The sequence below is a fragment of the Ammospiza nelsoni genome, chromosome 19 (assembly GCF_027579445.1).
Source record: "Ammospiza nelsoni isolate bAmmNel1 chromosome 19, bAmmNel1.pri, whole genome shotgun sequence".
Lineage (NCBI taxonomy): Eukaryota > Metazoa > Chordata > Aves > Passeriformes > Passerellidae > Ammospiza > Ammospiza nelsoni.
Genome location: NC_080651.1, coordinates 11,504,445 through 11,528,781, shown reverse-complemented (window position 1 = coordinate 11,528,781; position 24,337 = coordinate 11,504,445). Strand labels below are relative to the sequence as shown.

Here is a 24,337-nt window from a genome sequence, read left to right as displayed (position 1 = left end):
GTGGGGACAGGCCTGGGGTCCCCTCGGCCACTGCGGTGTCCTCTTCCACCCCCGTGCCGGGGGCTGTCCCCTGGGCCCCCCAAGCTGCCCCCCCTGGCTCCAGCCAGCCCCCGGGGGCTTCGCTGCACCTCCTGGCTCGGTGGCACCTGCAAGACGTAACCTGAAATGATTTTTTATGAGAAAACGTAATTTATGAGCAATTCAGCCTCCCCCAGCCCTCCCTCCTGCAGCGTTTCCCTGGCCAGAGGCTCCTGCCTGGTCCTGGAGCGTGGCTGGGACCCTCCCGAGCTGGCTCCATCCTGGGTGCTGGGCAATGATCGGGGCAGGAAACGGCTTAAGATATTTTAAAAACTTTATTATTGGCCCGATGAGATTTGACACACATGCTGGGAGCTGTATGGAAATCAGCACTGATAAAAAATACAGCAATTATGACCCGTATTGAGAAAATAGACCATGTAAGAAGAGCCTTTCTATTAAAAAAGTTACCCAAGCCACAGCTCTGTCCTCATCCCGGACCTGCGGCGCCATAGACCAAACCCGGGGTGTGGGGAGGGGCTGGGCCAGCACCCCTGGGTGCCAGGGGCTGGGCAAACCCCCCTGGTGTTGCGGGGTGCAGGGAAGGGGGTTCAGGGGTAGGAGGGTGGGTGCTGAGGGAAGGGAATCCCAGGAGCATCCCAGTCCTGCGTGGGGAGCAGCTCTGGGTGCTGCACCCTGGTCAGGGCAGGGGGTGGGCTCCTGCCGGAAAGGATAAGGAAAAAGCTTGGGAGAATTTGGGTGAGGGGGTGACAGGCCAGGTGGGGGTTAAATAAAACACTTAAATGAGCACTCATTGCTTAGTAGGGGGGAGGAACCAGCAGTGGGGGTATGGGGTGGCATGGCCACCCTGGGGATGAATTGGGGTCCCCCAGGGTCCTGGGCTGGGGAACAGCCCCTGGCCCCCTCAAAAGCCTCCTGAGCACCGAGGGCACTCCAGCTGGGACACAGCTGGGCTGGGCTGGCCATGGGAGAGGGTGGGAGAGGGATGGGTGGGTATAGGACACCTCTGCCAGGACCGATGCCAGGCTGGGGATGGGCACATCCCACTGGTCCTGGTGCCAGAGCTGTGTCCAGCCCAGGGTGGGAGCACTCTGTGGCATGGAGCAGAGCCCCTGGCACCAGCCCCATCCCACATGGGTGCTGTGTGTGCAATGTCCCTGCATGGGGACACCCGTGTGCCCTCATCCCCCTACACAGGAGCCAGGACAGGGGCAGGGGCTTAGGGGGGACATTTCTCACCTCAGGGTTTGGTCTATAGACCCCAAAAGGAACCAGCCCTGAATTCAAGGTTTCGCTCAGCTCCGCTTACTTCTATTTCCTTCCGGAAGCTGGAATTGCACAATTATCCTAAGCCTCGAATGAATTTAAAAAAAAAACCAAACAAAACAAAGAAAGAAACGAACAAACAAAAAAAACCCAAAACAGAACAAAGAACCACGAGCGCGCCCCCCTCCCCCCCTCCCCAATAAGTCTCTTTGGCAGCAATAACTTAAAATCGCGTCAATGTGGGTTCAGTCAACAGCAAGTTTTGGTTTTGGGGTGGGGTTGGGGTTAGGGTTTTTTAATAATTTTGTTTAAATACAAAAATAGTCAGGTTGGCGGGTCCCGGTGGGGGATACTCCCTCCACAACCAGCCCTCCACGTGTTGCTCCTCACTACATTGGGCAAGGGTCCCAGCAGTCCTCAGGGTCCCCAGCTGGGACTGATCCCTGCAAACCAAGGGAGGGGAGCTCCAAAGCCACGGGGATCGCTCTGGGTAGCCGGTGGCACCCCTGGCACAGGGAGTGACATCCAGAGTGGCAGCAGCCAGCAGCCCTCGGTCAGGAATGTCGTGGAGTGCCTCTGGGGCAGCCATGGGGCAGCCGTGGGACAGCCAAGCTGCCACAAGATGCAAGACTGAGCACGGGGCACAGGGAGGGGACAGCCCGGGGGAGAAGGGGTGTGGGGGACAAACTGCCTCGGGGAGCACATGTGGGCAAGAAGCCAAGGGAAACTTCACTGGGGAGGACACTGGGCAAATGTTAGCAAGGTCAGGGCACTACCCTCGGAACGCTATAATTTATATATATATATGTATATATATATATATAAGTGTCTATTTTACACGCACGCTCACAGCCACCCGCACGCGCGCTCGGCGTCACCGTCACCCACCGCCTGGCCCCGCGGGGGCCGCGCCGGCCCCGCTCCCACTCGAAGCAGCAAACGAGCTCCTTGTGACAAAATCTGCCTAAAAACCGAACTGCCCAGCGGGGTCTGGGAGCCCACGGGCGGCCCCCGCGCCGCCCCGGTGCCAGGGCAATGCCGGCTGCGTCCCGGCCGGCTCACTCCCGGTCACCGTCTTCGCTGCTGCCTGCAAGGAGCAGAGAGAGCCGTGAGAGGGTCCCGGACCCCCGTGGGACATCCAGCCCTTCACAGGGGTGCAGGGACAGGGCTCACAGTGTGGATGGCACTGGGGCACGGCTGCTCTGGGTACCCACAGGGCAGCATCCCAAGGGAGACTCACCTCCTATGGAATCCATGTCCGAGTCGGAGACGTGGGTGATGGAGAACCGGGACACCGGGGCAGGTGACACCGTGAACCGGGAGAACTGGATGGGCAGCACCTGTTTCTGCGGTGGCACCACGGCCGCGGGGGGCTCCGCCGGCGTCCCCGGCAGCGAGGCCACCAGGGACTGCTTCACTGGCATCAGCGGGAAGTCGTCGTCCCACTCGAAGCCACCACCTGGGATACAAAGTGAGGGGGCTGAGCCCACTGTGAGCCCCATAACCTCTAACCCCATCACCCCATAAATGGCCCTCCATCATCCCATAACCGCTGTCCCCATGACCCTGCAACTGCCTCCCCATGATCCCATAACTGCTGCCCTCTCACCACCCCACCATCACCAGCCCCATGAGCTCCTCCTGGTCTCACTCTCTTCCGAGGCGTTGCCATCCGAAGAGTCGTCGGAGGCCCCGAGCCTGTCCGTGGGGCTGGGGGGGCTGCCACTGGCAGGGGGCTGCCCCGAAGGTGAGGGGGGCTGCCCCGAAGGCAGGGTGGGCTCTGGGAAGCTCTGCTCAGCCAGCTCCCGCGTGGGGCTTTCCTGAGGATGGGGAAACAGCAGGGAAGAACATCACTGGGGGCTCGGCTGGGGATGGCTCCCATCACCAAAATGGCACGGAGCCGTGCCCAGCACCTGGCTCTGTCCCCAGGGCACCCACCTGGTCGAAGAGGTAGATGGTCACATCGTCGTAGAAGGAGACGGCCTTTTTCTTGCGCTCCAGGTCCTCGCAGAAGGACTCGGACAGCAGGCTGGGCATCTTGAGGAGGCTGCGCAGGTTCCGGCCGCTCTGGCTCTCGGCCACCACGATGGGCACGGCCGCCGGCTCCTCCTCGCTCTCCTCGCTCTGCTCCTGGATGTTGTAGCAGCGCAGCTCCTCATCCGACTCGTCGCTGTCTTCCGTGTCCTCCTCCTCCTCCTCTGGCTCCTCTCGGCGCTCGGGGGCAGCCGGGGCCGGGGAGAGACCGGGCGGTGATTCTGCCCCGGGGAGCAGCGTGCTGGGTCCCCCCGGCGCATCGCCCACCGCGGGCCCCTCCAGGGGCAGCCCCCGCTCCCCAAGCCCCAGCGAGGGGGTCACAGTCTGTTTGTCCCCCACTGTGGCCCCCCCAAGTCCAGGGACGCCCTCGGACACGCAGGTCCCTCCAACAGCTGATGGCTCCCCAGGGCTCACAGGCACCGGGGTCAAGAGGAAAGTCTTGGGGGTCACGGAGCCCGGGGGACAGGTGTCTGTGTCGGGGCGCGGGGGGCTGCCCGGCACCAGCCCCGTGCCAGCGGGGCTCTGCTCGGTGCCAGGCACCTGCTCCGGTGAGCTCCCGGCCCCTGTGGCCACCCAGTCCCCCTCCAAAGCCACGGCCGCCGGCGTGGGCACCGCCACCGCGACGCCAGGCGCGGCCGGGGGGCTGCCGGGTGCCCCCGGCGGGTGCAGCGGGTCCTCTCCTCGCCCCGTGTCCTGCAAAGGGGAGCGGGGACCCTCCTCTGCCTCCGGGGTGCGGGAGCCATCGCTGTCCCCCTCGTCCTTGTGGCCGCGCTCGGCCTCGGCGTCGCAGTCGGAGAAATAGGCAGAGTCGCGGTACGGGCTCTTCTCGGCCAGGCCGGGCACCTCGGTGCCCGGGCCGCTGGGCAGCCGCGTCTCGGGGGCCGCAGCCTCGCCCTCGGCCCCCGGCAGCCCCGGGGGCGGCTTCCCCAGCTGGCTGAAGGCCTCGGGCTCTCGGGGCTCGTGGGGCTCCTTGAGCACGAACTCGGGGGACTCGTTGTTCTCGGTGTCGTAGCCGCTGTCGAGGGCGCGGGCCTGGCCGGCGGGCACGAAGGCGCCGGGGCTGAGCACCTCGCAGGAGCTGCCGGTGGAGGGGATGTCCAGCGACTCCAGCGAGTCCGGCGTGCCCACCTGCTTCTGCAGGGACCTGAGCGCCGGGGCCGCCTCCGCCCGCTCCGTGTACTCCCCGGAGAAGTCGGTGAAGACGCCGGAGGTCAGCTCGGCCGTGTCCTCGTCGCTGCCCTCGTCCACGCTGGGGAAGCTGCTGCTGGAGAAGGTCTTGTCGGGCGTCCGGTCGGCGTCGCTGGCGGCACAGGCGCCGCTCTCGGCCACGGCCTCGGCGGGCGCCTGGGCGGGCTCCGCTGCGGGCTGGGCGCCGTCCGCGCCGGGCTGCCCGGGGGGGCCGGGGCTCGGGGCGGCCGTGCCAGCCGTGGGGGGGGCGGCCTCGCCCGGGCCCGAGGCGGCGGCGGCGGGGGGCGGCGGGCTGCGGGCAGGGCTTCCCCCGGCCGGGCTCTCCTCAGGGTGGGCATCGCGCGGGGCCCCCGGCGCAGGTGGCGGGGCCGCGGCGGGGCCCCAGGGCGCGGCGGGGCTCTCCGCCAGCGTGCCGGGCTGCGCGGGGCCGCAGGGTGATGAGTCACGGCCGTGCCAGGCCTGCCGCCGCGGGGAGGGCGAGCGGCACGGGGAGGAGGAGCCGCCGGCCATGGCGGGGGGCTGATCCTGCCGCGGGCGGAGGAAGTCGCGTCCCGGCGGGGACCCCCCGAGCTGGGGCTGCCCGCGGGGCACCGTGCCCAGCGGCTTGGCCATGAGCCCGCGGAAGGTGATCATGCGGCGGTAGCACCAGCTGTCGCCGGCCGGGGGCTCGCGGGGGCTGCCGCCGCCGATGTTGTTGTTGGAGGAGCTGTTGGAGGCCCAAGGGTGCCGCTGAGGCGGGGGGCTGGCACCGGCCGCCTCGGGGGCGCTGGGGGGGCTCTCCTCGCCCAGGTCCAGCGCCACGCAGTCCGGAGGGGCCCCGCTCGGGCCCGCCGTGCCCCCGTACCCCGGCGGGCTGTAGGCGCAGTTCCCCGACGGCGAGACGCCCAGCGGGTCGGCAAAGACACCGGCCTGGAAGGCGGGCACGGGCCAGTCCTGGCCGCCCGGCTGGGGGGCCTCCTCCTCCAGCAGGTACCCCTCGGCCCCGCGGCTGGGGGACGGCTCGTATCCCCGCGGCTCCGGCCCGGGGCACGGGTACGGGTAGTACTCGGCGCACTCCCAGGAGCCCTCGGCCGCGGGAGCGTGGCCCAGCAGCGGCTCCATGCTCAGGGACACCGTGGGGCTGCCCGAGTCCGAGTCGTAGGCGCCGCCGCCGCGGCCGCCCTGCGCTCTCCAGCAGGCCGGGGCCCGCGGGCCGCCCCGCTCGCCCGCCGGGCTGTAGGTGCACATGGCGTAGTCCAGCTCGGCGCTGCCCTCGCCGGGGCCCTCGATGCGGATGTAGTACTCGCTGCCCAGAGAGGGGCTGTGCGCGCCCAGGATGGGCACCACGCCGGGCGCCGGCACCCCGGGGCAGCCCGACGCCTTGCACTCGTAGCAGGACGGGGACACCCCCAGGCTGAGCCCCGCCGTCGTGGCCGGGTAATAGAGGTCGTGGTAGCGGGCGGCGCTGCTGGGGCTCAGGGACCCCAGCGGGGCCTGGAAGTGCTCGGTCTTGGTGTGCTCCCACTTGTACTCGAAGTTGAGGCCGTGGCTGGTCTCCATGACGGTGAGGATGTCGTCCCCGTCTGAGGGGAAGCCGTCGGCCGAGAACTGCTCCAGCAGCGGGAAGGACGAGAGCTCGGGGCCGTGGTGGCTGCCGCTGGCGCTGCCGTTGGGCTTCATGGAATTCCAGCGCTTCTCGAAGTCCTCCTCGGCCTCCGTGGCGCCCTTGGCGCACAGGTAGGACAGCAGCAGGTGCACCTCCTCGGCCGTGGGACGCTGCTCGGGCTGCAGCCAGCAGAACTGCATCACCTCGTACCTGCCGTGGGGAGCGGCAGCGTCAGCCCGGGCCCCGCCCGTGCCGCGGGGCAGGGGAAGGGGGCACCTCGGGCTCCTCACCAGCGCTCCGACAGCGACAGCTTCAGCTGGGGCTTGGGCAGCTTCAGCTGCTGCTCCTTGATGGCGTAGGCCAGCACTTGGCGGTCGGAGTAGTGGTCGTAGGGCTGGCTGCCCAGCTCAAACAGCTCCCAAATGGTGACGCCCAGCGACCTGCGGGCATGGCACCGTGCTGGGGCTGCAGGGAGAGCCCCATCCCGCCCCCTCCATCGGCCCAAAACCACCCCGACGCACCCCGTGAGGCTGCAGAGCCCCAAAACCACCCCAATGCACCCCAGAGATGAGGCTGCAGCCCCCCGAGCCCCCCAGAGCCGCTCACCAGACGTTGCTGGCCTTGGTCTGGTCCACCACGAGCAGGTTGCCGTGCACCTCATCGATGAGCTCGGGCGCGATCCAGCGCAGCGGCACCCACAGCTGGTCGGCCGTCACGAAGTAGTCGTCCTGCCAAGTGTGCAGGGTCAGTACGAGAAGAGAACGTCAATCCATGGCGTCAGGGACCGGCCACGCCACCATCCCCTGCCTCCCCAGCCTCCATCGCTACCCCCGTGCCCCTTGTTCCCCCACACTGCCCCCAGCCTGTCCTGCTCTGCTCCTGGCACCTACTGTCCCCTGTTGTCTCCCCTCCTTGCCCCCTCTGCTCCCCCACCTGAGCCCCTCCAGACCCCCAGTTCGGCAATCCCAGCTCTGCAGGAGCTGTGGGCAAACTGGAGCAGGGCAGAGACACAAATGGACAACCCCACCCTGCAGCTGCCTGGCAGAGGGGCACGTCTGGGCCAGCCCAGGCAGTGTCACCCTGCTGGGTGGGTGCCAGGGCACACCGGGTGGCACTAAGGGTCCCTCACAGGGTGGTCTGAACCCCCCTGCCCCCAGCAAACACAGAGGTGCCCCGACACCGCTGGGCAGGGGGAAGGCTCATCGGGTCTGTGCCAGGGTGGGTACGGGGGGATCGAAGCGCCAGCCCCAGCCCCCTCCTCCCTCCAAGCAGCCTTACTTTGTACTTGCAGTGCGAGAGCCCGTAGTCCCCGATCTTCACGGTGAGGTCGGCGGTCAGGAGGCAGTTCCGCAGGGCCAGGTCGCTGCCAAGCAAAGCCAGAGCTGTCACCGGCCCCGAGAGCTCGGCGGGCACCACCGGGACCCGGCTGGGGCGGCCGAGCGGCGGCGGGGCCGGTCCCGCCCGCTCCGGGCGTGCCCTAACGCGGCTCTCAGTGCACAGCAGGAATGCCTGCGCGGCTGTCCGTCCGTCCATCCGTCACACGCCGAGCCAAGCAGAAGGAGCCTGTTCCCGGGCAACGTGAGCCCTGGCACGGGGCCGGGCACCCGGGCGGCTGCTCCGGCACTGGGCGGGCACAGACAGGACCACCGAGGCTGGGCTGCCCTAAGGGAGTCCCTCTCCAGCACAGCTGGGAGCCCCGTGTCCCCCTCCCACAGCTCCAGCACCCTCGTGGGGACCCACCTGCAGAGCCAGGCTCGGCTGGGGACGCTCCGGTGGCCCCCGACGGCAGCGCGCCCCCTCCTCAACAAAATCACTGATGCTGGAGTCTCCGTGTGCAACTCACTCAGCACCAGGATATTGTTGGGCAGGAGGAGCAGTGGCGGGGCAGGAGCGCTGGCACCTTGGGGACCACCGTGCAGACCCCTCCCTGCTCCCCAGAAGGCAGCCCAGCGTACCTGTGGATGTAGTTGTTCCTGTGCAGGTGCAGCACGCCGCAGGCCACCTCGCACGCCATCCTCTGCAGGGTCAGCAGGTCCGGGGTCATGGCCTCGGCCCCCCGGCAGCTCCGCAGGTACCCCTTCAGGTCACCCTGCGGGCAGTGCCACTGTCACCCCCCGTGCCTGGCACCCGGGGGCGCCGCGGGCAGCGGGCACAGGGACTCACCAGCGGGCAGAACTCCATCACCAGCAGGTACGGCGTGACCTCGGCGCACTGGGCCAGGCACTGCAGCAGGTTGGTGTGCTGGAGGGCTCTGCGTGGGCACAGCAATGGGGGGGTTTGTGCACCGCCACCCTGCCTGTGCCAGAGGGATGGCAGCAGTGCCCATCGCCCTGCCCGTGCCAGGGGGATGGCAGCAGTGCCCCAGGAGCCATCGTCCTGCCTGCACCACAGGGGCTGCTGGGAGCGGGTACCAGCACGTCCCAGCGCCCGGGATGTGTCACAAAGGGACATTTGTTCAGCTGTGCTGGGGCAGGAGCAGCCCTGTGCCCCCCCCTTGGCCCAGCTCTGCCCATGACCTCACTGCTGCCCCATGGCATGGCTGTGGCCCCACAGAACCGTGCTGCCCCAGAGCAAGGGGCAGCCACGGCTCTGCCTGGCAGCTGAAGGTGGCACGGGGTGGATCTGCCCCCATGGCACAGCATCCCCGCTCCCAGCACTGTGGAGTGACCCCAGAGGTACCTGTAGGGCTGCGCTTCTTCCAGGAACTGCATCTGGTCCTGCACGCTCGCACTCGCCTTCAGCTCCTTCACCACCACCTGGGTGCTGCTGATGCCCGAGTTCACCTCCCCCAGGAACACCTGGGGTGAGGGACAGGCTCATCCCTCCATCCACACCCCAAACCCCCCTGGCACAGCCGGGGCCCACCGGGTTGGGGGATCCGGGGGTCCCTGGGCTCACCTTGCCAAACCAGCCATGGCCAATCTCCTTCAGGTACAGCAGGCTCTGCCGCCCCAGGTCCGCCGACTTGAGGAGCTGCACTGTAACAGAGCCCACCCAGCTGCCCGCGTGTCCCCCTGCCCGCACATCCCCCTGCCTGCACATCCCCCTGTCCCCCTGCCTGCACATCGCCCTGTCCCCCTGCCTGCACATCCCCCTGCTCCCCTGACACACATCCCCCTGCTCACACCTCCCCCTGTCCCCTGCTCACACCTCCCCCTGTCCCCCTGCCTGCACATCGCCCTGTCCCCCTGCCTGCACATCCCCCTGTTCCCCTGACACACATCCCCCTGCTCACACCTCCCCCTGTCCCCTGCTCACACCTCCCCCTGTCCCCCTGCCCACACATCCCCCTGTTCCCTGCCCGCACATCCCCCTGTCCCCCTGCCTGTGCTCCCCACCAGCCCCAGCCAGGCCCTGCTGTCCTCACCGTGCCACCCGGTGCCACCCCAGGATGCCCCGGAGCGTCCCTCCCCGGGAATCCTGCATCCCAGGCATGCTCGTCTCCAGGCATCCTCCCACGGTCAGGGGATGTGGGCTGTCAGTGTCCCCGGGCGGGATGGCAGCAGAGCTGGTCCCTGCCCCTCTCCTCCGCAGGGTGTGCAGAGCTGAGCCCGGCACAGCGCTGGCATTTAGCCCCTTCCCAGCCCCCCGGCACAGCCCGGCCCCTCGGGAGCCCGTGCCAAGGGCAGGCAGCAATGGGGCCATTGTTGGTCCGTCCTGCCCTCCCCTCTGTGGCCATTCTTTGGGCAGGGAGCGACACGGGGTGGGAGGGGGCACAGCCAGGCGCCCCCCACATTCCTCTCCCACTCAGGGCCTTGTTTACACGGGCCAGGGCTCGTGGATGTCACTGCTCAGGGTGGCCGTGTCCTGTCCCACCCTGTGCTGCTCCCCTGGGCTGGGACACACCAGAGGGACGAGGGACCCTCACACAGGGGGACCTGCAGCGCTCCCCAGGGACCTCGGCTGCCTGTCCCTTGCCAGGGCTCTGCTGGAGCTGTCCCTCCGCTGCAGGGGACACCCAGCATCCCCACATCACCCGCGCCCAGCGATGAGAGACCCCGGCCGTGGCACACAGGGGTCCTGCCCCGCCCTGCCTTACCTGAGCGGCCCGGCTGCTTGGCCATGGGCAGGGACACCTTGGTGAGGGGCAGCACGTAGACCTCGGGGCCATGCTGGGGGGCAGGCGAGCCCTGCGCCGACAGCTCTGTCACGTAGTCGTCCCCCTCGGCGTTCTCAAACTCCTGGTTCGGGTGCAGGGGGGTGACACACCGAGCAGAGACAATGACCCCACGGGCTCCCCACTGCTCTAGTGCCCCGCACACCCCTCTGCCCCGGCAGGCTCATTAAATCCCCCCTCCCTGCACACGACCCTGCCCACCGGCCATCCCGTTACCTGTCTGTGCCACCCCGGCAGCCCCCGGCTCCCAAAGGCCGCCCGGGCCAGCAGGTAGGACACGGTGAGCATCTCTCCGTGCCAGGCTGTGCCTCATGGCGCTGCCAGCCCCGCGCCGCGTGCCATGCGCCACCGCGGGCCACGCGCATGGCACACCGGCGCGGCCGCTCGCACATAAATACGAGTGCGGGGGCACCGGGGGGTCACTGTCCCCCCCCGGCGCGCCGAGGTGCTCCGGCGGTGTGGGACGGTGCACAACACCCGGCGTGTCCCCCCCGGCCTGACCCCCTCCCGCCGCGGGCGCCTCAAGCCTCCACAAAAATCTCAGCAATTAGGGAAAAAGCGTTTTCTCGGCACATTCTGTGCCTGTGAGGTCACGGTGCCTCCCACCCTCGGGGGCGTGCGGGTGGGACCGGGCCCTTAACCGTGCGTGGCCTGGCCGGGAGCACGGATGGGTCAGGATGCGACCCCAAGGATGCTGAATCGCACAGACCCACACTCTGTGGGGCTGGGATCCAGGATGTGACCTCAAGGATCCTGAATCCCAGAGAACCACGCTCTGTGGGGCTGGGATCCAGGATGTGACCCCAAGGGTCCTGAATCCCACAGATCCATGCTCTGTGAAGCTGGGATCCAGGGTGTGACCCCAAGGGTCCTGAATCCCACAGACCCACGCTCTGTGGGGCTGGGATCCAGGATGTGACCCCAAGGGTCCTGAATCCCACAGATCCATGCTCTGTGGGGCTGGGATCCAGGGTGTGACCCCAAGGATCCTGAATCCCAGAGAACTACGCTCTGTGAAGCTGGGATCCAGGATCCAACCCCAGTGTGCTGAACCCCTCCCTCCAAGCGCTGCTCTCCTGAGCCAGGACACATCCACTGGGGTGGAGAATTCTGCACCAGGAGCCTCCACACACCTCCATCCCTCACTAGGTCCCTGGGAAGAGCCCCCACCCCAGCCCGGAACCCCTCCAGGCCCCTCAGCTCACCTTGAAGCCAATGTCCCCCTTCTTGCAGCACAGACAGGCCAACATGAGGAAGATGAAGGTGAAGAGCCCCGAGAAGGAAACGGCCACAACAGCCAGCGAGGAGGACCAGGAGAGCTCACTAAGGGGGGTGCCGTCTGTGGGGACACGAGGTGGTCAGGGCTGGGGGTACCAGGGAGGGGTCACAGGGCATGGGGAAGGGACACGGCTGCACTGCCTGGGCACTGCACCCTCTGGGCACCAGCACACCCCAAATCCCAGCGCCTGCCCCCCACTCCAGCTGTGCGGTGTCCCGTGGGGTGGCAGGGCACACGGTGGCAGCGGAGGTGGCCGTGTCACAGCTGCCCATCCCCAGCAGGCCCCGCTGTCAGCTGCAGCTGCCACATTACTATTCTGCCCGGAGCCTGCCCAAACAACCGGCGCCCTTGTGGTGGGAGCAGCCGGAAGGTCGTGGCACTGCCAGTGGAGGTGGGCACTGGAGACCCCCAGAGCCCTGCGGTGCCCGGCTGGGACAGTGCCCTGTGCCCAGCCAGGAGTCTGGCACAGACCCTGCCAGTGCCCTGTGCCCAGCCAGGAGTCTGGCACAGACCCCACCGGTGCCCTGTGCCCAGCCAGGAGCCTGGCACAGACCCTGGTGGTGCCCTGTGCCCAGCCATGAGCCTGGCACAGACCCCACCGGTGCCATGCTCCCTCCCTGGTCACCAAGCCCCTGCCGGGGATGCTCGTGGCACACACGTGGCTCCAGCACGTGGCCCACGGAGTGTCCCTGTCCCTGTGCCCTGGCCACGCTGCCCTGCTCCACAGCTCCAGCTCGGGCTCCCCTGTGTCCTTGAGACTGGCACCTGAAGGGCACCAGGGCTGGGGAAGGTTCTGCTGCCCTCATGGGCACCAGCAGCACCCGCTGCCCCCAGGCACTGCCCGGCACCACGCAGGGTGGGCACAGGGCACCCTGGCTCCCAGCATGGTCCCACAGGCCTTGGCACAGCCCAGCCATGCCAGGGAGCGGGGAAGGAGCTCCAGAGCCATCTTCGGAGGCTCGGGATGCAGAGCCGAACCTGGGAGGAGCGGGGGGCGGCGTGCCCCCCCTTCCAGCTGGTTTCCATGGTGAACACACTTTGTGCCGCCAACGTCACCATTTTCCCTGGATAGTGGGACAGCGAGAGAGAAAATGACTCACTGAAAAGAGCCTTTGAACGGCAACGGGAGCAGAGCACGGGGACGGGAGCCCGTCCGAGGGCACCGTCAGCTGAGCTGCCCCGAGCTCGGGAACTGGAGGTTCCCAGAGAGGACAATTGGCCAGGGAGATCCAGCTGGGCCTGCCTCAGTTTCCCCTCCTGCACAACCAGAGACCTGGGAGCCGTGACCAGCCCAGACCGGGCAGGGGCACCACCACTGCCATGGCCCACTGGCACCTTCCCTCCCTGTACCCACAGCAACGGGGATGGGAAGTGTGGCATCATCTCAGATGCCAAATTATCCCAGATCCAGGTCAGGTGCACCGGCAGCAGCAGCTGCTGGAGTGCAGGGACACCAGGACACGAGGGGCCCCCGGACACAAGGGACACCAGGACACCAGGGACACTGGGGCACAGTGAGTGCAGCCTGAAGTACCCCAGGACCCTCAAGAGAAACCAGGGCCCTCCATTCCCGGCTCTGCCTCCCACTCTGCCAGCAGGAGTGAGGTTCCCTGGCACCAAAGCCATGCCCTCTCCTGGCCTTCCTCACCGCAGGGGTGCTCTGTGCATCCCCCAGAACCGTGGGGTCACTCACAACCCCTCACCCAGCGACCCCAGAGCCAGGGATCACCCACCCTCACCCGGCCAGCCCCATGGCAGGGGACAGCTGGGGGCTGCTGGGGCAGGTAGTCATGGGGCTGGTGGCAGCAGACAGGCCACAGCTCCAGGGACACCTGCCCAGCCTCACCCCCAGCCCTGGCAAACGGGAGCAGAAGGGACGCAGGGAAAGGGGGGGATGCTGGATGCAGTGGGTGCAGCAGGGTGTAACGGGGTGCAGTGGGATGCAATGGGGTGCAGTGGGGTGCAGTGAGGTGCGGCAGGGTACAATGGGATGCAGTGAGGTGCAATGGGGTGCAGCGGGATGCAATGGGGTGCAGCAGGGTGTAATGGGATGCAGTGGGATGTAGCAGGGTGCAGCGGGGTACAATGGGATGCAGTGGGATGCAGTAGGGTGCAGTGGGATTCAGCGGGGTGCAATGGGGTGCATTGGGATGCAGTGAGCTACAATGGGGTGCGGTGGGATGCAGAAGGGTGCACTGAGGTGCACTGAGGTGCAGCAGTCGCCCTCCCACCCCGCGGCAGGCACGGCGCACCCGCGGCCAGCACGGCCCCGCCCGCGCCGTCCCCCCGCCTGTTGCATCGCCCACCCAGCGCAGGTCGCGGCTCCGCCGGGGCCGGGCAGAGCCCGGGGCGTCCCTCCCGCCGCCGCTGCTGACTCACGGCCCCGGGGCTGCCGCGGCCCGGCCGGGGCTCCGCTCCTCCCGCGGCCGGGGGCGATGCTGCGGCCGCCCGGCGATCCCGGCCCTGCCGGCGGAGCCCGCCCGGCCCGCGGGGCTGACGTGTGCGGAAGGGCCGAGCCGGGGCTCCCGCGGGGCCGGCGGCAGCTCGGGGCTCCGACCGGGCATGGGCACTGCCCCCGGCTCCGGGCACTGCCCCCGGGCACTGCCCCCGGCTCCGGGCACGGTACTGCCCCTGGGCTCCGGGCACTGCACTGCCCCGGGCTCCGGGCACGGTACTGCCCCCGGCTCCGGGCACTGCCCCCGGGCACTGCCCCCGGCTCCGGGCACTGCCCCCCGGGCTCCGGGCACTGCACTGCCCCGGGCTCCGGGCACGGCACTGCCCCGGGCTCCGGGCACTGCACTGCCCCCGGCTCCGGGCACTGCCCCCGGGCTCCGGGCACTGCCCCCGGGCTCCGGGCACGGCACCCCCCGACCCCGCTCCCACCGGGGCCCTGCTGCAGCACCTACCGCTGTGCCTCAGTTTCCCCACCGGCGGTTCCCAGCTTTCCTGGGAGGGCTCGCAGGGTCATCCAGGAGGGGATGGATGCTGCTCTGGCGCCTTGGGAGCATGGGCCATACATCCCCCCTTCCCTCTGGCTGCCCACCGCGGATTCCAGGCTGGAAACATGCCAGATCCTGCTGGGCAGGGTTGGGTTTGGGCAGGCAGAAGGCCGGATATGGGTAGGAAGCAGCGCAAGATTGGGGCAGGAAATGGGGCAAGATTGGGGCAGGATTTGGACAGGGAGCAGGGCAGGACTGGGATGGGATTTGGGCAGGATCAAACACTCACGTCCCTCAGCCCCTCTGGCCACGGGCTGCTCGCTCCCATCCCAGCCCCATCCACTCTCCCTGGCATCACTCACTAATCCCCGTGCCCATGGGCAGCTTCCAGGGAAGCAATTTCACAGCCCACAGGACACGCTCTGCTCATCTCCTGCTGCCCTTGGGGGTGTGAGCACGGGCTGGGCCTGGGGGCTGAGCAGCTCCGGGGGAAACTGAGGCACCCGCAGGAACCACCCTGAGCTGTGCCCTGAGCCTGGAAGCCCCTGCCACGGGAGCAGCCATGGGGCTGGCAGTAGGCACGGTGCCAGCCAGGAGCCTGGCACGGAGCTGGTGCCCACAGCATCCTCCCCTGGGCTGCTCAGGATCCTGGCACCCCTCAGTGGTACCCAGAGCCTGCTCCGCTGCAGGATCCAGGCATCCCCTCACCAAAAGCAGGGGCAGGGAGCAGCACCCTTTATCCCACTGCTGGAGACCTTTTCCCACCAGGACGAGCCAGAGCCACTGGAGCAGCCTCTCTGGTGATTAACAGATCAGTTAATTGTGAATTCCAGGCACGCCTGGCTAATCCCTTCTCCTTCTGTATCTCTTAGAGTGGCGTATTTCACCAAAAGGATTGATTCTGCCCTTTCATTCTGGTTTTACCATCTAGGGCTGAAACAGCAACAAAAAATAAATAGGTGGAAAATAACAGAAAATCATCCATCGTTTTCTGAAGCAACGAAATAAAAACAAGGATTGTGCTAGGGACAAGCCGTGCTCTGGCGTTGCTGCGCGCACACACCACGCGTGTCAGCCTGATTAGGGACAAAAAATCAAGTTCTTCCATCAAAGCCCGCCCTGATGCAGAGCCAACAATTCCCTCTGTTTCCACAGAAATTAATACTAATATAATTATAATAATATAATTATTATAATGTAATTCTTATAATACTATAATAATAATAAATGGTAATAATAATGGCTATAATAATAATATATAGTAATAATAATATATTATTATTATATAGAATATTATAATTGCGTATGGAATTGTGTATAGATTTATACATGGAGTTACATATATTGTATTTTTAATATAATTATATAGTCTATACGGATTATAGAATTATTAGTATTATAATAATATATTGTAATTAAAAAATATAAAAGGCATGCAAAGCAAGCTCAAATGGATTATTGAAACTGAGCTTGTTGTTCTCAGTGAGTGCTGTGCAGCCCATCCCACACCGTGGAGCCCGGAATCCCCGTGCCGAGGGCAGTACCAGGGCAGTACCAGGGCAGTACCAGGGCAGTACCGGGGCAGTACCGGAGCAGTGCCAGGGCAGTACCAGGGCAGTACCGGGGCAGTGCCAGGGCAGTACCAGGGCAGCACCGGGGCAGTGCCAGGGCTGTACCAGAGGGAGTACCAGGGCAGTACCGGGGCAGTACCGGGGGCAGTACCAGGGCAATACTGGGGGCAGTACCAGGGCAGTACCAGGAGGAGTACCAGGGCAGTACCAGGGGGAGTACCAGGGCTGTACCAGGGGCTGTACCAGGGTAGTGCCAGGGCAGTACCGGGGCAGTACCGGGGCAGTGCCAGGGCAGTACCAGGGGGAGTACGAGGGCAGTACCAGGGCAGTGCCAGGGCAGTAGCAGGGCTGTACCAGGAGCTGTACCAGGGCAGTGCCAGGGCAGTACCAGGGGCAGTACCTGGGCAGTGCCAGGGCAGTACCGGGCACGTGCCCCCGGCCCGCCGAGGCTCGCAGAGCCCGGAGCCTTTACGTAACAGCGGGAGCGGCAGCGCGAGAGGGGCGCCCTATTTATATCCCAAACGCTCGTTATGAAACGAGCAGCTCCGGCTCCCGAGCACGGCCCGAGCAGGGGGAGGCCGGCGGGTGAGGGTGTCCCTTGGCACAGGAAGGAACCCGGGCTCAGGGTCTGGCTCTGCCCCCCAGCACGGCCCAGATCCCATTGCCCAGCCCTGAGTGGGGCTCAGCATCGAAGATGCTCAGGACACGGAGCTGGGCAGGGCCTGGCACCTCCCTGCCCCACGTCCACCCTCGGGTCAGTCCGTGGTGCCCAAATCACCTGCAGGCACGGGAACACACAGAGCAGGGCGGTGGAAAATCCCTCCTTCCCCACAGGGACGGCAGAGGGTGGGCAGCACACAACCGCAGAGCTATTTTGGAAAGGTGAAAATGGTGGCTGCCATGGTGGCTGGGCAGCAGGACACCCTGGCACAGCTGGGGCAGGAGCCTGGCAGCTGGTGGGTGCCCTGCCAGCCAGGGCAGAGCTGTTGCACTTGCTGCGTTTGCCCACACTGGAATTTTCCTTCGCTCCAGTAATTAAAACAAACGGCGCTAACCCCGCTGCTGGCACCCGGCTGCAGGGAGAACGTGGGCACGGCTGGCACAGGGGAAGGGGTAGGGAACAGGATCCCCCCAACAGTCTGGGCTGTGGGACAGCGGCTCTGCAGGAAATCCTGGGAAATTCCCATTCCTCCAGTGCTCAGCCCTCCCAAACCCACGATCCCCACGCACTCACTGTCCCTTGGCCCGTCCTGAGCTCCACCAGGAGCCCGGTGCCAGCTGTGGAGCATCCCAGGGGGCTCTGTGTCCCCTCAGTGTCCCTGGTCATCAGGGCCTGGGCCGGCCCTCGGAGCTCGGCCGATGGCAACGATGGCAGCGGCAGCCCTGAGACGGCTGTGCCGTGCTCTGATGGTGCTTCCCGGGCTCGCAGGGGGATTCATGCCCCCAGGAGATTGATTTTCCTGCCAGTGGGCACGCTGAGTCAGCACTGAGCAGCTCCTCTCGGGCCAGCCCTGTCACCCTCCAGCCCTGTGGGGTCCCTGTGGCTCAGGCCACCCCAGGGAGCAAATTCCCACTGGGGATCTGAGGGGCCACTTGCTGGGGCAGGAGAGCATCTGGAGCCCTGGAGTGGCAGCAGTGCATGGCCAGGACCGTTGTCCTGCATCCCATCATCCCTGGATCCCACCGTGCCATGGTGCCACCATCCCTGGATCCCACTGTGCCACAGTGCCACCATCCCTGGATCTCATCATGCCACCATCCCTGGATCCCTCCGTGCCACCACCCCTGCATCCCACTGTGCCACCACCCCTGGCAGTGCCCCCGGCCCGGTTCACTTGCCGGATCAGTGCAGCAGCACAGGGTGGGAGCAGGCTCAGCCATGGCACCGGAGCAGCCCAAGTGCCCCTCTGACCCAAATCCTGGGATTTTCCAGCCCAGCAGTGGGATGGCGAGGAGGTGACGTCACACCAAGGATGCTGCCTGGCTACGGGCACCGAGCACTGAACACAGAGCCCGGATGGGTGTGAACCCCTCCCTGGCACCACGCTGGCAGTGCCACCTCTGCTGTTGTCCCCGGGGTGCCAGGGCTCGGCTCGGGGGCATCGCAGCCCTGCCCCGGCCGGGGGACGGTGCCAGGGAGGGCAGAGCCACGGGCTGGCCTGGCACAGGGTGTCCCGGCAGGGCTGGGAGTGCCAGCCGGGCAGGGAGCCCGTGAGTCACAGCCCCGCTGCCCCCGGCGGCGCGGGGCCCTTTCAACCCCGGCGTGTTAATTTCTGCTAATTGGCCCTGACAGGGATGGGTGTCAGCGTTCCAGAGCAGCCCGCCCGTGAGCGTGGGGCAGGAGGGAGGGAGGGGAGAGCGGGGAGCGAAGTGGCACCCTCAGGGAACGGGATCCTGGCTCTGTCCCCTCACCGAGCCAGGTGGGGCCTGGCTGCCCTGTTGTGCTGTGCCAGTGCCATTCCCTGTGCCAGGACAGGGGGTTTGCCACATGCCACCCCACTCTGCCTGCCCCCAGCATCCCTGTGGGCACTGGGAGTCACCTCCTGGCTCTGTGCCCAGCTCCTGCTGCCCTCCAGCCCGGAGTGCCATCCCCCAGTGGGAAACATGTGGCAAGACAGGACATTGGGCACGGTGCTGCCACCACTGTCACCGCCCAGCCAAGGAGCTCCTGCGGTCCTGCCCCAAATCCCCTCGGTGTGTCCAGTCCCAACAGCACCTTCCCCTGCATGGCCTGGTGGGTGCCAGAGCGTGCCTGGCCCTGGTTTGGGCTGCCAGGGTCCTTCTGCCTGCTGTGTCCCCTTTGCCACCAAATCCTTTCCCATCCTTGTGCCAGGAGCAGCCGGAGGCACCGGACACAGAGCACCAACACTCACCATGCTGCTGTCACCGAGTGTCACCGAGTGTCACTGCATGGCTGCAGGTGCCAGGTGGACCCAAAACCACAGGACTGGGGGGACCCCTGGCCTCCTTTTTCCTCGACTCCCCAGGACAGGGAGTGGGCGCCCATTCCCCCTGGAAGCCCAGGAGATGTGGGGGGCACGTTGGGGCAGGCAGGTCTGGGCTGTGCCCCGCTGGTGGCTCCAGTGCTCTGTGCAGGAGCATCTCCAGGCCTGGCCTGGGACTGGGTGAAGAGAGATGGGAACCACGAGGCTGCGGGGCTGGGACCCTCCCCCAGAGCCCCCAGAGCCCCCAAAGCCCCCAAAGCCCCCAGAGCCTGGAAGGGAATGAATCCCTGGCAGAGCTGATGCTGACATCCCTGACACAGGTGTTGGGACAAGCCAAATCCAGCAGGTGAGGCTGGCACAGGAGCAGCTGCAGTGGCACATCCTGTGGCACCTCCACCCCAGGTGACACTGCTGTCACTGTCCCGTGCCACCAGGCCACCCACGGCCCAGCTTCCAACCGTGCATGTCCAGGGAATGCAGGACCAGGAGGAAGGAGATGCTCCCCTCAGCAGCTCCAGAGCCCCCCAGGCCTCTCCTGTCCTGCCCCAGCTGAGGTGCCAACGTGCCCCACAAACTGCTGGCCCAGCTCCTCGCTGGCACAAGGCACCCCCAGGGAGCCAGGCTGGCACACGGGCAGGAGCTGCTGCCACATGGAGCAAATCCACAAAGCCGTGAAATGCAGAATGTGGTTTGTTCCCCCTTTAATTCCTCTCCCGGTGCGGGTAGGTGGCAGCTGCACGGCAGCGCCGAGCCCTGGGCCTGGCAGCACAGCACAGCAGCGATGCGAGCAGGGATGGAGCTTTTGAAACCAAACCTTTTTGAAACCAAACCGGCAGGATTCGCGTGGAGCGGGGCCGCACCAAAAACCAAAGCAAAATCTCCAGAAGGAGAGGAGAGCCTGGCAAACGGCTCCGTGCCGGCACTGCCGCAGTTTGGATGGAAATAATGAGATTTCAGAGGCAAATAACGAGCGGCTGGGGACAAAGTCCCCGCTCGGGGAGTCCTGCTGCGGCTCATTTCCAAATCCCCCCACGGATCCCGACCGTGCGCGGAGCGGCGGAGGAAGGAGGGAGCGGGAAGGCGGCGGGGAGGGATGCGGGAGCCGGCACCGACAGCGGAGCCTCCGGCAGCACCGCGCCCGGCACGGGCACCGCTCCGCCGCCCTCGCCCGGCACCGACCCGCGTTATCCCGGGCGGGCAAACAAAGGGCCGGAGCCGAGCGCCCGCCGGACGCTCCCGCTCGGGGTCCCGGTGGCCGCGCGGTGCCAGCCCCGCACCGGGAGCACGCGGGGCGGCGGCGGGGGCGGCGGCGAGGGGCGGCTGCGGCGGCCGCAGCCCCGAACAGCACCGCAGTCGCCAGCCCCGCGCTGCTCCGCGGCTGCAGCATCTTCCTGCAGCTGCGCCGCGGCCGGAACACGGCGCTTACATAACGGCAGCGCCCCGAAACGCCGCTGCCCCCCGAGCCCCGGCACCCCCCGAGCCCCGGCACCCACCGAGCCCCGCCGGCCCCCCGGCCCCGCGGGGACCCTCAGCCCCCGCTCCCGGCGCCGCGGCGCTCAGCCCCGGCTCCGTCTTCCTCCCTCTCACCATCACCATCCTCCCTGTTGTTATTATTCCGTTCCAAGCCCGGAGATGCCTTCAGAGGCAGCGCAGCCCCGGGATTCCTCCGCGCTCCAGCCCGCCGAACAAAATGCCGCCCGGCTGCGGCAGCGACCCCACCGCACCGCCACACCGGGGGACACCCGCCACACCGGGATGTCACACGGCCACACAGAGGTGTCCCCCCGCCACACCGGGGTGTCCCAGCACCACACCGGGGTGTTCCCTCGCCACACCGGGATGTCCCACTGTCACACCGGGGTGTCACACCGCCACACCGGGGTGTCCCAGCACCACACCGGGACGTCCCCCGCCACACCGACTCGGCTCCGGCTGTCAGACCCAGCACAGTGACGCTCCCGGCGATGAGGGCGCGGGGATGCTCCGCTCGCGGTGCAGCGCGGTGCGGGGATGCCGTTCCCGGTGCACCGGGAGGGCAGCGGCGCGGGGCTGAGCCGGGCACACGGCGGAGCATCGGGGGAGGCTCGGGGCGCGGGTCCGGCCCGCCCCGGGGCTGCGGCACTTACCGGGGTCGAAGTGGGAGCTGAAGGCGAGGCTGGGGCTGAGGAAGGCGGCCGCCATGGCAGCGGCGGCGGCGGGGAAGCGGCCCATGGCGCGGCGGCGGCGGGAGCCCCACGGCCGCCGGCTGCCGCTGGCCCCGCGCTGGGCACGGCGGCGGCGGCGGCGGCGGCGGCGGCTCCTCCTCCATGGCGGCCCCGCGGCCCCGCGCCCCGTGCCCCGGGGAGGGGCCGCGCCGCCGCCGAGCGGCGGGACCGGGCGGGCGGGGGCGGCAGGTGGCGGAGCCGCAGCCCCGGGACCGCGCCGGGACCCGCGTCCTCCCCCCCGGGATGAGCCGCCGCCGCCCCCGCGCGGTCCCGCCGGGAGGGATGGGGGACCCCCGGACGGGGACGGGACCCCCGAGGGGCAGCGGCCACCCTGGAGGGGGAGCGGGACCCCTGAGCAGGGACAGGATCCCCCGGGAGCGGGGCTGGCACCCCCCAGAGCGGGGCTGGCACCCCCAGAGCGGAGACAGGATCACAGGATCCCCCCAGAGCAGGAACAGGATCACAGGATCCCCCCAGAGCAGGGACAGGATCACAGGATCCCCCCAGAGCGGGGCTGGCACCCCCCAAATGAGGAACAGCCCTGGCACCGACCCATCCCGGGCACCGTCAGCTTCCTGCACCCAGGCATGGGAAACAGGGGCGGGATGGGCAGCTGTGCCCCCAGCCAGCCCCTCAATTCCCCGCACCCCATCCCTGCCCCTGCAGCCCAGCACAGCCTCACCCTGCAGAGCCCCCCAGCAGCCCCAGGCAGGCCCGTGGTGCGGGGTCCCCCTTGGATTGGGGGGCTGCCCCTTGTGGGGCCACGACTCGGCCTCGTGTGCTCGATGCTACAGCCCCGGCACGTGGGAGTGTGCCCTCCAAACACGGGGTGCTCCAAACACCAGCAGCCCCAATTCCCGGGCAGGGAACATCCCACGGCTTCACCCACACCCCTGGCAGCTCCCAGCCAGGCCCTGGCAAAGCTCTGGGTGCCACTGGTCACCGAGCCCGCTGGGAACCAGGCTGGGCTTTCCTTCAGGGCCATGGAAGGACAGTCCTGTCCCATCCTGTCCCATCCTGTCCCATCCCATTCCTGGACACCCCCTTGTCCCAGCCCTGGCTGGGCTCAGCTCTGAGCACGGGGCTCACACATCCCCACCGCCAGTTTGAATATTTAAAGCCGAATTTTGCGTACACGATTAATTTTTTACAAGCCTTCAAGCCTGCACAGAACAGCACCACGCTGCACATGTCACGTTGCCACAAATAGATACAGGCCTGGAAAAATTACCGGCTGCTGGGAGAATAAACACGTTGGAGCCAGTTTCTCCCTTCTCCCCTGCCTCCACATTTCTCTGCTCTGGAGCAGCTCTGTCCCACAGGAACCCCCAGTCCCCCTGCCAGGGTTAGCAGGCTGATGCCCCATCACTCATTTTGGAGACCCCCGGTGAGGTGCAGCTCATGGGCACCCCATTTTTGGAGACCCCCGGTGAGGTGCAGCTCATGGGCACCCCATTATTCCCATTGTCCCTCCCCCACTGGGTCCCTGGTCCTTTCTGGATGTGCAAATGGCCTTGACCCCACATGTGGGACACCCTGAGCTCCATCATGAGCCCTCCTGGGCCTCAGAGCAGCTGAACAAAGGTGGCACTGACCTGGTACAGCCACATTCACCTGGTGCAGAAGCATTTGGAGTCTCTCGGAGCTTTGGTGCCATTGGTGCCCTCTGGACAGCCATGGTCCCGTGGGAGCGGGTGGCCACTTGCCCCTGGGGTGGTTTTCAGGGCAGGCCCACTCTCTGTGTGGCTGAGCTGGCACTGGCTGAGTCACAGCCAGGTGGGATGGGGTGGGCAGCTGTGCTGAGCCCACACAGGGCACCCACTCACCCACCCTGGGCACCCAGCAGGCCCAGCCACCCCCAGCACACTCAGCTGGTCCCAGACGAGCTGAGGCCTCCGTGGCACTGGGCAGGGGGGTTTTGGTGAGTGAGAGGGGAAAAATGCACCCGATGTTGTGTTGGGGAGGCAGCCCCAGTGCCCGGTGTCCCTTCCCTCCTGTGTCTGGGAAAGGGTGGGATGGGGAGGAAAATGAGGATGAGGATGAGAATTAGGATGGGGGGGATGGAATTGAGGGTAAGATAGAAAGAAGACAAGGACAGAGATGGACTGGGGATGACACTGGGATAGGGATGGGTGAGAAAGGAGTGTGTGCCTGCCCAGCCCTGCTGTGCCACCCTGCCCTCCTTGGGAAGAGCTGGAATCCCCAGCTCAGCTGGGACACCAAGCACAGCACCCCCTGCCCGTCCATGCCACCCCCACAGCCCCATGTGACACAGCCAGGAGGAGGATTGAGCTGCCATGGCCACCCAAACCCACCACCTGCCCTGTGCCCCTGCCACTCGTCCTGCTTTCCACCAGATTTCCAACGTGGTTGTAAAAGGGAAAAACCCACAGGAGAATCGAGGCCCACAGCCTCAGGGAGCCCCTCAGGTGCAGCCCTGAGATCGGGGCTGTGGCAGCGCTGGCCCAGCCCCGGCAGAGGCTCAGGGTGGCACCGGTCCGTGCCCAGGTCCAGCCCCGGTAGAGGCTCAGGGTGGCACCGGTCCGTGCCCAGGTCCAGCCCCGGCAGAGGCTCAGGATGGCACCGGTCCGTGCCCAGGTCCAGCCCCGGCAGAGGCTCAGGGTGGCTCCGCTCCCCCGCCATCCCCGCCCGGCCCGGGCAGCGCCGCTGCCGCCGCCCCAATTAGCCGGGGAGATTACAGATCCTTGCCGAGGGGAGATTACCCTGCTCGGATCCTGCCACTCGCTCCGGCTCCCCGGCTGATTTGTCTGGGGCCGCAGCTAATCCCCCGCCGGGCAGACACCAGATTGAGCCGCGATTCCCGCTCGGCTGCCAAAAGCCCCCGGTGCTGCTCCTGAGCTCCCTCCGGGCCACCGCGATCCGCTCCCCGCTGATCCCGGGGCACGGGGGGCTCCTCCTTCACCGGGGAGCTGTGGCAGAGCCCGCAGCGTGGCCGAGCGGCTCGGCAGGGACAGGGACGGGGACAGGGACGGGGACAGGGACGGGGACAGGGACGGGGACACGCTGGTGCCGGTCCCGCGGGACCCCGGGCTGCGGGCGGGGGGCGCGGGCGGAGGCACGGGCAGCCAGCCGGGGAAAATCCGCATCCCCGTTATGCAACGGCGCTGATTTATTCATGCCTGAACCGGGCACTGGCCTAGAAATTAGCC

General features: G+C 67.0%; 1 protein-coding gene across 1 annotated transcript; it reads right to left on the bottom strand.

Moving 5' to 3' along the window:
• Window positions 1-850: 850 nt before the first annotated feature.
• On the bottom strand, window positions 851-13,965 carry AATK (apoptosis associated tyrosine kinase). Its single transcript, XM_059485977.1, has 14 exons — window positions 13,815-13,965; window positions 11,435-11,568; window positions 10,152-10,293; window positions 9,011-9,090; window positions 8,792-8,910; window positions 8,276-8,363; window positions 8,068-8,201; window positions 7,391-7,475; window positions 6,719-6,840; window positions 6,403-6,552; window positions 3,244-6,322; window positions 2,957-3,125; window positions 2,546-2,764; window positions 851-2,392 (listed from the first exon to the last, which is right to left on the bottom strand). Exons 2-14 carry the CDS (start codon window positions 11,477-11,479, stop codon window positions 2,364-2,366), a joined length of 4,461 nt encoding a protein of 1,486 aa, XP_059341960.1. The 5' UTR covers window positions 11,480-11,568; window positions 13,815-13,965; the 3' UTR covers window positions 851-2,363.
• Window positions 13,966-24,337: the final 10,372 nt, after the last annotated feature.